The 13,966-nt window shown below is 52.6% G+C and overlaps 2 protein-coding genes across 2 annotated transcripts in view; one reads left to right on the forward strand and one right to left on the reverse strand.

Annotated features, from left to right (window-relative positions):
* The window catches only part of rps5 (ribosomal protein S5), a 335,501-nt gene that overhangs the window by 144,048 nt on the left and 177,487 nt on the right, over positions 1–13,966 (reverse strand). The gene's annotated exons all lie outside the window — the stretch shown is intronic.
* LOC138754681 (alpha-1,3-mannosyl-glycoprotein 2-beta-N-acetylglucosaminyltransferase-like) lies at positions 4,877–12,054 on the forward strand. Its single transcript, XM_069919341.1, is given in 5 exon segments — positions 4,877–5,144; positions 10,574–11,521; positions 11,523–11,588; positions 11,590–11,841; positions 11,844–12,054. Coding segments are annotated over 5 exon segments (1,389 nt in total). The 5' UTR covers positions 4,877–5,114; the 3' UTR covers positions 11,937–12,054.

The following is a 13,966-nucleotide window of genomic DNA, read 5'->3' on the forward strand; positions in this document are numbered from 1 at the left end:
AGAGTAGATGCAGAAAGGTTGTTCCCCATGGTAGAAGGGTCCAGGACAAGAGGGCACAACTTCAGGATTGATCCAGGACAAGAGGGCACAACTTCAGGATTGAAGGGTGTCCACTTAGAACAGATATATGGAGGAATTTCTTCGGCCAGAGGGCGGTGAATCTGTGGAATTTGCTGCCACGATTGGTTGTGGAGGCCGGGCCATTGGGTGTATTTAAGGCAGAGATTAATGGGTTCTTGATTAGCCGGGGTACCAAAAGTGATGGGGAGAAGGCCGGGCAGTGGGGCTGTGTGGAAATGGATCAGCTCATGGTTAAATGGTGGGACAGACCCTATGGGCTGAATGGTCTATTTCTGCTCCTGTGCCTTATGGGGCCTCACCCCTGAAGCCTCCTGGGTTATTTTTGCCAAAGTAGCCCTGTGAACGCACACTGTTGAAATGAACTCTCTCGGGGGGTGGGGGGGGGAGGGGGGGGGGGAAGCAGCACCAGAGGTTTATTTGAAGGAAGCACAATTTGTTCACGAGCCTCTGGGTGCGCCAGCCAGTTCTGACCTGTGCAGACAGGGAGGGGCAGACCCATTCAAATGCTCTCCCAGAGCCCAAGAAAAGGACGGAAGGTGGATCTCCCCGCCCCCCCCCCCCCCACCCACCCCGCCTGTCCGCAACCAGTCTTTTTCAAACCATTCAATCTGTGACTTCGTTAGGCAAGCTTTCAGATCGATTCAGGATCTGTCAGTGAACAGCAAGCTGTGATCATTGGACACATTTGGCAGCCTGATTGTATTTGACTCAAAGTGTGGAAACCTGTGTGCATGTTGACCTTAGCAGCTAATATCCTACACCATTCCCCTGCCGTCAGAGCCGGTGAGGTACGTTCCTGAGTTCTCTCCCATTGCAGTGGCCGTCTGTGAATCGGCTTGCGTCAATTTCACTGAACTGCGAACCTGTTGCTACCTGAACACTTTTGGGTGTAATTTATGGATTTTGGGCTGCTGGTCACGAAAATCACCGTCAAACCTTCTTGTCACCTGTGACTACTAGAGGAGTGCCTCAGGGATCAGTGCTGCCACCATTTGTCATTTGTGTCAATGATCTGGATGATAAATTGGCATCAGAACTAGTCTAATGGGGGGGGCGGCATGAAGGTAACTGAGGGGGCAGGGGGGGCACAAACTGACTTTTGAAAACTCACTCAGCGGTGGCGGGGGCAGCTGTGAACCTCCTCCATGCGCCACCGTCATATTCTCAACAACGTAACAGAGAAAACAGTGCATGTGGAGTCAGAACCGCGTGACGCTAGTGCTGGGTGTGGGTGGGGGGGGGCACAATAACTCACTTAGGGGAGCATGGCCGCGAATGCCCCCACCCCCCAAGCCTGAAATTGCATTGGCAGGTTTGCAGATGACGCTAAGTTTGGAGGCGTTGTGGACGGCGAGGAAGGTTTTCAAAGCTTGCAGAGGGATCTGGACCAGCTGGTAAAATGGACCGCAAAATGGCAGATGGAGTTTAATGCAGACAAGTGTGAGGTGTTGCGTTTTGGAAGGACAAACCAAGACAGGACGTACATGGTGAATGGTTGGGCACCGAGGATACAGATACATAATTCCCTGAAAGTAGTATCACAGGTAGATAGGGTTGTAAAGAGAGCTTTTGGCATATTGGCCTTCATAAATCAAAGTATTGAGTCCAGGAGTTGGGATGTTTTAGTAAAATTGTACAAGATATTGGTGAGGACCAAGTTGGAGGATTGTGTGCAGTTTTCAGAATCAGAATTTATTGTCATGAAATCCGGGTTTTGCGGCAGCGTCACGGTGCAAACATTCATATTATAACCATCTTACAACATTTCTATAAAAAATAACAATGACAGGGTACGAAAAATCAGGCCGTGTCTTTGGTTCATTGATCATTCAGGAATCTGATGGCGGAGGGGATGAAGCCGTCCTTGTGCCGCTGAGTGCTCGTCTTTAGACTCCTGGACCTCCTTCCCGATGGTAGCAGAGTGAAGAGGGCATGGCCTGAGGGGTGGGGATCTTTGATAGGGGCTGCTTTTTTAAGACACTGCCTCATGTCGATGTCCTTGATGGAGTGGAGTCTGGTGCCCATGATGTCGCAGGCCGAGTTAACAACTCTCTTGAGTTTATTCTTGTCCTGAGAGTTGGCGCCTCCACACCAGGGAGTGATGCAACCGGCCGGAATGCTCTCCATGGTCCACCTGTAGAAGTTTACGAGAGTCTTTGGTGACTTACCGAATCTCCTCAAGCACCTTTCAAAGTCTAGCCGCTGGCGAGCCTTCTTTGTGATTGCATCAATGTGGAGGCTCCAGGACAGATCCTTGGAGATATTGACACCCGGGAATTTGAAGTTCTTGACCATCTCCACTACTGAGCCATTGATGAGGACTGGGCTGTGTTTTTCTGACTTCCTTCTGAAGTCTACAGCCAATCTCCTTGGTTTTACTAACATTGAGTGCAAGGTTGTTATCGTTACACCATTCAACAAGCTAATCTACCTCCCTCTTGTACTCCTGTACCAAATTAACCTCCTGTCACCTAACTACAGGAAAGAGTGCAAAGGTGATTTACTAGGATGTTGCCCTGACTTCAGGGACTGTGTTACAAGGAAACAGGTTAAACAAGTTAAGGACTTTTTTTCCCCTGGAGCATAGAAGAATGAGATTTGATTGTAGTTAAAATTATGAGGGGGACAGACAGTAAATGTAGGTCAGCTTTTTCCACTGAGGGTGGGTGAGATACAAACCAGAGGACATGGGTTAAGGGTAAAAGAGGAAAGGTTTAGAGGGAACATGAGGGGGAACCTCTTCACGTACAGAGAGTGAGTGGAAAAAGCTGCCATGGAAAAAGCTGCCATCTGAAGTGGTGAATGTGGGCTCAATATTAATTTTTAAGAAGAATTTGGACAGGTACATGGGTGGGAGGGTATGGAGGGCTATTGCCGGGTTCAGGTCAGTGGGACTAGAGAGAATAATAGTTGGGCATAAACTTGAAGGCCTGTTTCTGTATTGTTCTACACTGGATAACAAAAATGTTGCTTCCTGTATACTTTTGGTATATTTTATGGACTTTGGACTGTTGATCAGAAAAAATTTACCTTAAAACTTTTCTATCATGTACCCTGTTTTAGAACTGTATAACCTATTTTAGTGATTTCCTGTCATATTTGAAGTCTACAAAGTGAGCTATTTTGGTCAGTCCAAGCCTGCCTCAGGCATGCACTCAGTGCAGGTGTATGCAAATATTATCTGGGCTGCTAGTGAGGCAGTTAAAGATGTTGTTGAGAATTTTCTTGGCAACTACAGAGTACCAAGCTACATCCAGCTGATTGACAACACGCTTCGAGCGTCCAAAACCATGAACTGTAACACGTCGTTGAAAATTCTATTTTCTGCATTTGCAATTGGATTCCTTCCCTGCTGATCTTGGTGCTGTCAGTAACGAACATGGTGAAATGGCCTGTAAAAGTGGTATCAGGGCAACTGGAATCCATCAATGGCGGCCGACTATTGAGAAGTATCAAATGCTGAGTACAAACAAAATCAGTGGCAAAACATTTTTAGGCCTGTTGAACTGACACAACATGCCAGCATCATTATGCGCTAAATTTAATAAAAGTTAATTTAATGTTTCTCCAGCTTCCCACATGATACAGCAAATCTGAAATGATCTTTGGGTTCAGCTTGAAGCCATTTATCAGAATCCCCAGAAGTAAAACATGAAATTGGTTGAAGTAAAAACAAAATGCTGGGGAAACTCAGCAGGTCAAACAGTGTCCTTTATACAGCAAAGGTACCTTGATGAAGGGCTCAAGCAGGAGGATGGGTTAGTAAGTTTGCGGGCGATATGAAGGTTGGAGAAGTTGTGCATGGAGCTGAAGGTTGTCGTAGGTTACTGAAAGATATAGACAGGTTACAGAGTTGGACAGAAAAGTGGCAGGTGGAGTTAAATCTGGAGAAGTGTGAGGTGATACATTCTGGAAGGTCAAACCTGGAGGCTGAGGACAGGGTTAATGGTCGGATACTTAACAGTGGGGAGGAACTGAGGGACCTTGGGGTTCATATCCGTACATCCCTGATAAGATGGTTAAGAAGGCCTGTGGGACGCTGGGCTTCACTAATTGGTGGGGGGGGGTATTGAGTTCCAGAGACGAGAGGTCACATTACAACTCTACATATCTCTGGTGAGACCACATGTAGAGTATTGTGTTCAGTTCTGGTCACCTCATTACAGGAAGGATGTGAAGGCTACAGAGAGGGGGGCAGAGGAAATTTACCAGAATGTTGGTTGCCTGAATTGGAAAATAAGTCTTGTGAGGCAAGGTTAGCAGAGCAAAGAAGGATGAGAGGAGACTTGCTAGAGGTCTACAAGATTACGAGAGTTATAGACAGGCTGGGCAGCCAGCACCTGATTCCCAGGGTAGGAATAATAAACACCAGAGGACGTGTGTACAAAGTGAAGGGATAAAAGTTTAGGGGTGACGTCAGGGGGGTTTATTTTGCACAGAGAGTTGTGAGGGCCTGGAATGCCTTGTCAGGGGTGGCGCCTGTGTGTGTGTATGTGTTTGTGTGTGTGCGTGCGCGCGCTTATGTGCCTATTTGCCCACATGTGTGTGTCTGTGTTTGACCTGCTGAGCTGCTCCAGTGTTGTGTTTTTTCCAGGAATCACACCTTTTGGAAAGTCTCCGTTGTCCAGCATAATCATTGCAATGTTGAGAAGTGCTTGCACACAGCCAGCTCCCACAGAAGGCCATGTGCTGACGCAGTAAACTTTTACTTTAATTGGCAGTGTGACAAGTCAACAGCAGAGCAGCTGGGAGAGCCTTCCCTCTTCCCTGAGAACTTCCAGGGCTCTGTTTTGAAGTCTCCCCGACACTGGCACCTCAGGACATCGGCCTCAGTGGTTGGTGCCCAGGAGTCAGACAGGAGTGACAACTTGACGGAGAGGGAAGGTTTTCCAGCTCCATCGCCGATCGCCTGATCCCGGAATCCATGTAACCTGTTGCCAATGTGGCTTGAGCTCTCTGTTCTCTTACCCTGGGAGTCGTCGCTGTAACTGAGAATGTGACCTCCCATGTTAACCCCCCTTCACCTTTGAGGGATGACTGTTGTTATCGTTCAGATATGCCCAGTAAGTAATTCGTTCGTCCAACCTCTCTGTGCTCTGCTCCTGCATTCATAAAACCACAGGCTGAGTTGGATTTGATCTGGCAGAGTGGGCCTTGCTTGGTCTTGCAACACCTGTGGGGAAGTGTGAACACCATCCAAATGATGACTCAGTTCTTCAGTCCTCCCCACCCCTCTACTCTGAATTGGGAGTTGCTGCAATTAAGCTCCGTCTGGTTTATGAACATTTCACCAGAAACCTACGCTGAAATCTGCAGATTTCCTTCCCTCTGATTTGCTCTTCCACTCTGGGTGAGTGTGTGTGGATGTGGAGATGTGTATGTGTCTACTGTGAGTGTGTGTGTGTGTGTGTGGATGGTCCTGCTGTCAGTGTGTATGTGTCTGCTGTCAATGTGTGTGTGTGTGGATGTGTCTGTTGTCAGTGTGTGTGTGTGGATGTATCTGTTGTCAGTGTGTGTGTGTGTATGTGTCTGCTGTCAGTGTGTGGATGTGTGTGTATGTGTCTGCTGTCAGTGTGTGGATGTGTGTGTATGTGTCTGCTGTCAGTGTGTGGATGTGTGTGTATGTGTCTGCTGTCAGTGTGTGGATGTGTGTGTATGTGTCTGCTGTCTGTGTGTATGTTGATGTGTCTGCTGTCAGTGTGTGGATGCGTGTGTATGTGTCTGCTGTCTGTGTGTGGATGTGTGTGTATGTGTCTGCTGTCAGTGTGTATGTTGATGTGTCTGCTGTCAGTGTGTAGATGTGTGTGTATGTGTCTGCTGTCTGTGTGTGTATGTGTCTGCTGTCAGTGTGTGGATGTGTGTGTATGTGTCTGCTGTCAGTGTGTGGATGTGTGTGTATGTGTCTGCTGTCAGTGTGTGGATGTGTGTGTATGTGTCTGCTGTCTGTGTGTATGTTGATGTGTCTGCTGTCAGTGTGTGGATGTGTGTGTATGTGTCTGCTGTCTGTGTGTGGATGCGTGTGTATGTGTCTGCTGTCAGTGTGTGGATGTGTGTGTATGTGTCTGCTGTCTGTGTGTGGATGTGTGTGTATGTCTGCTGTCTGTGTGTATGTTGATGTGTCTTCTGTCAGTGTGTGTGTATGTGTCTGCTGTTAGTGTGTGGATGTGTGTGTATGTGTCTGCTGTCTGTGTATGTTGATGTGTCTGCTGTCAGTGTGTGGATGCGTGTGTATGTGTCTGCTGTCAGTGTGTGTGTGGATGTGTCTGCTGTCAGTGTGTGTGTGTGTGGAAGTTGGAGAAACATGAACTCTTATTGGATTTACTATGTTTAATCACATAACAATGTTGACATTGCGTTAGTTCAACCAACCTAAAAATGTTTCGACGCTGATTTGTACTCGGCGTCTGATGCCTCTCGTGTCAGTGTTCAACAACAGTTGGCCGCATTGACGGATTCAGTTGCCCTGATCCTGCTTTCCCAGGGTCCCAATGAAACCTTTCACCGTGTCCGTCACTGACGGTGCCAAGATGGTGTCCAAGTGCAAACACAGAAAGTGAATTTTCAACAACGTGTACGCTTGATGTAGACTTAAAATATGACAGGGAATCATAAAAACAGGTTAGAGCTTAAAAAAATAAGTGATACGAGACAGGAAAGTTTTAAGGTGATTTTCCTGATCAGCAGCCCCTAATCCATAAAATACACCTGAAAGTGTTCAGTAAGCAGAATCTTTGTTGTCCAGTGCAAATCAAGGCCTCCACAGCCAGTAACATTCTTTTTTCCACAATGACATCTCCCCCCACCCCCCCTCCCATGACTGGGTGACTAGAACTGCTAATGACATTACATGTAATCACTCATGGGGGACTGTTATGTTTATAGTGATAACGGTTTCAAGACATTTAATCTTACTGAGCAAATTCCTTCCACTAATTGGCTTCCATCTCTAATCTGACATTTCCTGGTGTTCAGGATTGTTCTCAATGCCCCGGTCTTTGTTTTGTCCTTGAGCTCTCAGTTGTCAGACGCAATGCAAACATCAGGTCTGATCGTGTGGTGGTGATCTCAGGGACTCAGCCAAGCAGGGGCAAACTTCTCCCATTCTGTCCCCTCCTTCCCCAACTTTTCCAAATGGACATCAGGTCAAACCAAACATGCAGAACGCAGAAACGCTGTCGGACAGGCTGCAGTGACCCCGGTTCAGATCTGGCGCTGTCTGTTAGGAGTTTGCCCAATGCGTGTGTGGGTTTCCTCTCCACCATTCAAAACAAATGGGGGGGGGGAGGGGAGTTGAGGGTCAATTACATGTAATTGTGCAGCTTTTTCTCGTGGTCTGAAAGGGCTGCTACCGTGCTGCACGTCTAAATTTAAAATTTAAGAGAAAGATGAACACTGGAGCCACGAGAACCTTGAGCAGGGAGAGGTACTCAGCGAGTTGGGCAGTGTCCAAGGGGAGAAATGGTCAGCCAGGGATTTGGCACAGGATAAAAGTCAGATGGGATGCTGTCGTTGGGGGAGGGGGGCGGGGTGTGGAGAGAAGGCTGGGGAGGTGCGGTCATGGAAGGTGAAAGAGAATCTCATTGAAACATTTTGAATGTTCAAAGGGGTGGACAGTAGACGTAGAAAGGTTGTTTCCCCACGGTGGGAGAATCCAGGACAAGAGGCCACTTTTCAGGATTGAAGGGCATCCGCTTAGAACAGAGATGCAGAGGAATTTCTTCAGCTGGAGGGTGGGGAATCTGTGGAATTTGCTGTCACAGGCAGTTGTGGAGGCCAGGTGATTGGGTGTATTTAAGGGAGAGATTGATATGTTCTTGATTAAAATAAAAAGGCACAGAACTGTTGGAGGAACCCGGACAGTCTCACACCGTCCATAGGAGATAAAGATATATTACCAACGTTTCGGGGCTGACCCCTTCAAGGAACAAGCTAAAAAAAAAATTCTTGATGAGCCAAGGCATCAAAGGTTATGGGGAGAAGGCTGGGCAGTGGGGCTGAGTGGGAAATGGATCAGCTCATGATTAAATGGTGGGGCAGTCTTGATGGGCTGAATGGCCTACTTCTGCTCCTTAAGAGGTGGAGAGATGGGGAGTGCAAGAGCCCACTGGGAGAGAGAAAAAGTGAGAACGGGAGCAGGTAAAGAAGTGACAGAGACAGAGGGAACGGAGGTGGGTCGCCTCGTGAGAAAAATTTTAAGGTGGTCCAGTAGACACATGATGTGTTGTTCTTCATGTTTTACATGGGAATAGATTGCTCCTTTGTTTACCCACCTGCAGGTACCGCTGAATATACTTGTGTAATAGTCAACATCCCCCTTTTATGACCCAAAAATCGCGTGTTTTCCATAGGATCCGTGTAAAGGTGACCCTCCCCCCCATTTTTGGCCATGACCGTCCGAGCTCCTGACACCCCGATCGCAGATCCTCGCCTGGCCACCTGCCCATCTGAGCCCTGATGCCCCGAACGCACTTACAACCCTGTCCCGGCTGTCTGACCTCCCGAAGCCTTGAACGACACAGTTAGAAAGTACGCCCCATGTAAAAGTGAACCTTACCCTCGCAAATATGACCCGAAAGATTGGTCCAAAAACCGCGGTGATGGCACGAGTGTGTAGGGTACCTGCTGCCAATAAAACAGTTCATCATCATACATAAAAATACACAAACTGTGTTTACCTATGTTGCAAACAGATTCCACTCACCCAGCAGCCCTAATCAAGAAGAGAGACACACAATACTTCTTGAGTGTAACCTTTAGGCCTATGTAATCCTCTCCAAATGGTAAAACTGGATAAAAGTCCATGCCTCCACTTTCTGGGGAACTCAGCACGTGCATCTGGGACCTCACCCAGATTTTGCAGAAGTGAAACGTGGCCTTTGTTTTTTTTACATTCCATTGTTTCTGGAGACAAAGGCCTAAGTTCCATCTCCTCGCAGCTTTCAGCTACCTGAAAGTAAAAAAGTCCCATAGAACCAGTCCCTTCTAGTCTGTGCTGATTTATTATTCAGCCTGGTCCTACTGACCTGAACCCAGTCCATAACCCTCCCATCCACGTACCTGTCCAAATTCTATTTAGCATGATGATATTGGTGCACCAGCGACCTGAGTTTGAATCCCACGCTGTCTGTAAGGAGTTTGTACATTCTCCCCGTGTCTGCGTGGGTTTTCCGGGGGGTGGGGGGGGGGGGGCTCCCGTTCCCTCCACCCTTCAAGACCTACTGAGGGTTGTAGGTTAATTGGGTGTAACTGGGCATAACAGGCTCATGGGTCAAAAAGGTCCATTACCATGCTGTATGTCTAAAAAATAATTCTCTCTCTTTCTCATCCAATCTTTCTTTCTCTGTTCCTCCCTCCTCTGGTTTGTTTGTTCGTGACCTGTTGCTACTCTCACTCCCTCCCCTGTTCCCTGCCCCAGTTTGCCCCTCTCTCTCTCTTCCCCTGCCCTGGTTTCTTCCCGATCTCCCGCCACACACAATCTCCCTCCCTCCCCCTCTCTCTCTCTCTCTTCCTCCCCCACCCCCCCCCCCCCCCCCACCCCGGCCCGGAGAAAGGACATACATGGTGAATGGTCAGGCACTGAGGAGTGCAGTAGAACAGAGGGATCTGGAAATACAGGTGGACAGGGTTGTAAAGAGAGCTTTAGACTCAAAGTATTGAGTACAGGGATGTTATGGTGAAGTTGTACAAGACATTGATGAACGTTGATTGTGTGTATTGGAGCATCGTTTGTACTTTTGGTCACCGAACTATGGGAAAGTTATTAATAACATTGAAAGAGTGCAAATATGTGTTTGTACCTGACCTCCTGGCTCTCCCTCTTCCTCCCTTGCCTCTGTGCCTGTCGCTGACCCAAGCTCGCCTGTCAATGGCCCCCAGCCCGCCTGTCGCTGACCTCAGCCTGCCTGCTACTGACCCCCAGCCAACCTGTCGCTGACCCCAGCCATGACCCCTGGCCCGCCTGTCGCTGACCCCCCAGCCCGCCTGTCGCTGACCCCCCAGCCCGCCTGTCGCTGACCCGGCACGCCTGTCGCTGAACCCCAGCCCGCCTGTAGATGACCCTAGCCCTGACCCCAACCCACCTGTCGCTGACCCCCCCAACCCGCCTGTTGCTGACACTAGCCCTGACCCCAGCCGCCTGTCTGACCCCAGCCTGTCTGTCGCAGACCCACAGCACGCGTCACTGACCCCAAAACGCCTATCACTGACCCCAGCCCACATGACTCGAGCTCTGACTCCCAGCCCACATGTCACTGACCCCCAACCTGCCTGTCGCTGACCCCAGCCCTGATCCCCAGCCTTCCTGTCGCTGACCCCCAACCCTGATCCCCAGCCCGCCTGTTGCTGACCCCATCCCTGACCCTCAGCCCGCCTGTTGCTGACCCCAGCCCTGACCCCCAGCCCGCGTGTCACTGACCCCGGCCCGCCTGTCGCTGACCCCAGTCCTGACCCCGGCCCGCCTGTCGCTGACCGTCTCTCTCTCTGGCCCCCACAGGTTGATGGAGTAGGCCTGAGTGCAGGGAGCGAACCGAGCAGCAGGACGTGGCGGCCAGTGACAATGCTCCGGCGGGCCAGCCTGGCGGTGTGGGGCGTGCTCCTGTTCGCCGCCTGGAACCTGCTGTTGCTGCTCTTCGTGCTTGGCCGCTCGCCGCCCGCCGACCCTGAGGAGCTCGCCCGCCAGGTGGTGAAGGTGGCCGAGGAGGTGGAGCAGGAGCTGGAGGCGCAGAAGCGGCTGCTGCAGCAGGTGCAGGCGCACCGGCCCGCCTGGCTGCCCGCGGGTCCGCCGCCGGCGCCCACCCCGTCCGCGGTCCTGCCGGTCCTGGTGATTGGCTGCGACCGGCCCACCATCCGCCGCTGCTTGGACAAGCTGCTGCTCCACCGTCCTTCCAAGGAGCTCTTCCCCGTGCTGGTGAGCCAGGACTGCGGCCACGAGGAGACGGCGCGGGTCATCGCCTCGTACGGCGATCAGCTCACCCACCTGCGGCAGCCCGACGTGGCCGCGCCTCCCGTCCCGCCCGAGCATCGCAAGTTCGCCGGCTACTACCGCATCGCCCGCCACTACCGCTGGGCGCTCAACCAGCTCTTCCGCGCCCGCCGCTACGAGGCCGCCGTGGTGCTGGAGGACGACCTGGAGGTCGCGCCCGACTTCTTCGAGTACTTCCTCGCCCTGCTGCCCGTCTTGCGCGGCGACCCTAGCCTGTGGTGCGCCTCGGCCTGGAACGACAACGGCAAGGCGCACAGGGTGGAAGCGACGGGCCGAGCGGCCACCGCGCTCTACCGCACCGACTTCTTTCCGGGTCTGGGCTGGATGCTGCTGCGCTCCACCTGGGACGAGCTGGAGCCCAAGTGGCCGGCCGCCTTCTGGGACGACTGGATGCGCCGGCCGGAGCAGCGGCGCGGCCGCTCCTGCGTCCGGCCCGAGGTGTCCCGGACCATCACATTCGGGCCGCCGGGGCGTTAGCAACGGCCAGTTCTACGACCAGCACCTGCGCTACATCAAGCTGAGCGACGGCTTTCGTGCCCTTCAGCCGCCACGACCTGGGTTACCTGCACCGGGAGCGCTACGACGCCGAGTTCGGCCGCCGGGTCTACGGGGCTCCGGCCGTGCGGCTGGACCAGCTGCTGGGAGGCGGGGGGGAGACGGAGCCCGAGCCCGGCCCCGAGGTGAGGCTGCAGTACTCGTCCCGCGACGGCTTCAAGGCGCTGGCCAAGGCGCTGGGGGTGATGGACGACCTCAAGTCCGGGGTCCCCCGCACCGGCTACCGCGGGGGTGGTCCACCTTCATGTACCGCGGCCGCGCCGCGTCTTTCCTCGCCCCGCCGCAGGACTGGAGCGGTTACGACCCCAGCTGGAGCTAGCCCCTCCACCCCCACGGGGCGGGATGACGAATATCCCCCCAGGGGTGGGGTCACCGCATTCCCCCCCCCTCCCCCCCAGCGCTGGATCTGGCAACGGGGATTGAGTGAAACCGGGATGAGGGGAGACGGGGGAAGCCCCCTGGCGCTGGGTCCGGGAGGGGGCGTAGGTTATCCCGGGGTGGGGGTGGAATCTCCCCCGTGCTGGGTCCGGGGAGAGGGGGTTGCTGACTTCTCCCTGGGGTCCCCATCTCCCCTCCACCCTTTCTGTCCATCATCTCCCCCTAACTCTGTTCCTAGTCCCCATCCCTCCCTCACCTCTGTCCCTCCACCCCCCACCTCTGTCCTCAGTCACCATCTCCATCCCTAGTCCCCAACTCCTGCCTCTGTCCCAAGTCACCATCTCCCCCCTCCTTCTGCACCTGTCCCCAGTCACCAAACCTATCCTCTCTCCCCCCAGCCTTGAAACTGTTATTCTAGCTCTCCCCCCCTCCAGCCTCTTCCCTCAGTCACATTATCTCCCCAACCTCTTAGTCACCATCTCCTCACCCCCCCCCCCACCCTTCCCTGTCTCATTTCCAGTATCTGGCCCCCGCCCTTCCCTGTCTCATTCCCAGTATCTCCGCCCCCACCACTTCCCTGTCTCATTCTCAGTATCTCCACCCCTACCCTTCCATCTCATTCCCAGTATCTCCCTTCCCCCACCCTTCTCTGTTTCATTCCCAGTGTCGCCCCCCCCCCCCCCCCCGCCTTTCCCTGTCTCATTCTCAGTATCTTCCCTGTCTCATTCCCAGTATCTCTGCACCCCCACGCCCGCCCTTTCCCTGTCTCCTGGTGAGAGGAGAGGGAAATATTTGTTCAAGAAATATTCCTCCATCAGTTGTAGTGGTTCACCCCGGATCCCCTTCAACCCCCCCCAAAAAAAAAACCCTGGGAGAGGGGTAGTTCCAGCCAGGGTTCGTTGAGTGTGGTGTGGATCAGGTGGGGGTCAGTCTGTCTTGGCCCCAGACAGCCATGATATGGACAGCCTGTTGGTGTGGGGTTGCGGGTCAATCAGTCCCCAAAACAGCTGGGGGGGGGGAGAAAGAGGGTATTGATTAGATGGCAGTCGTCTGTGGGGGTGGGGTAGAGAAATGCCTTTGGGGGGCCATGGATAGACAGCAGATGTCTGGTGCGGGGTTGGACAGAGACGTCTGCAGGTGCGGGGACAGGGTCAGACAGGAGACGTCAGTAGGGTCAAGGTTTCTCAGCAGATGACTGTTGGATGGCGAGGTCCAGCTTGGGCCTGCTGTCAGCCAACCACCCGGCATGGAGCCTGGGCTGACGGGGTATCTGCCCCCCCCCCTATGGAAGAGCTTGGTGGGTGGAGGGCAGAACAGTGCCCATCATCATCACTCCTTGCCTCCCAGAGAGTGCGGAGGGGGGCAGATTACTCACTGACCAACCTGCTAGAGTGGGCCTCTCTGGTGGGTGAGAGCCCAGGGTGGGGGCAGCATTACTGTCAATTTGAAAGGTGCAGGGAACGGACAGGGCCCAGGAAGGGTTTCTCCCCACCATCTCCACCCACTTACATCAACGGAGCTGTCTCCCAATCCCCTGCAGGGGCGAGAAATGATTAAAGTTAGCTGCAATTTTTATTTTTTATATAAATAAAAGAAATATAAAATATATATAAATATATCTTCACAGTGGAGCTCAGATCAGACCCTGACATGGGTCTGGGGTGCCAGTGGGCAGACCAAGAGTGAGCCAGGTGGACTGTCCAGAGCCCACCTTGTCCCAGTTCTTGAAAACCTTCTGGGTGTAACATTTTCAGAGACGTGACTTGTGCGGGGAACGAACCGCAGCACCCAACACCCCCCCTCCCACCCACAAGTGGGGCCAGCGAGGAGACATCCGGGGTGGGGGTTGTTGGGCAAACTCTTGACCATCCCCTTCCACACCTCCGGGATAGACCCCGATTTTCTAACCTCACGACGTGTTAGACGATGTCTCTCCCCTTTGGGGCAGGCAAGAACATTGAACTATCCACA

Source organism: Narcine bancroftii, chromosome 2, assembly GCF_036971445.1.
Source record: "Narcine bancroftii isolate sNarBan1 chromosome 2, sNarBan1.hap1, whole genome shotgun sequence".
Lineage (NCBI taxonomy): Eukaryota > Metazoa > Chordata > Chondrichthyes > Torpediniformes > Narcinidae > Narcine > Narcine bancroftii.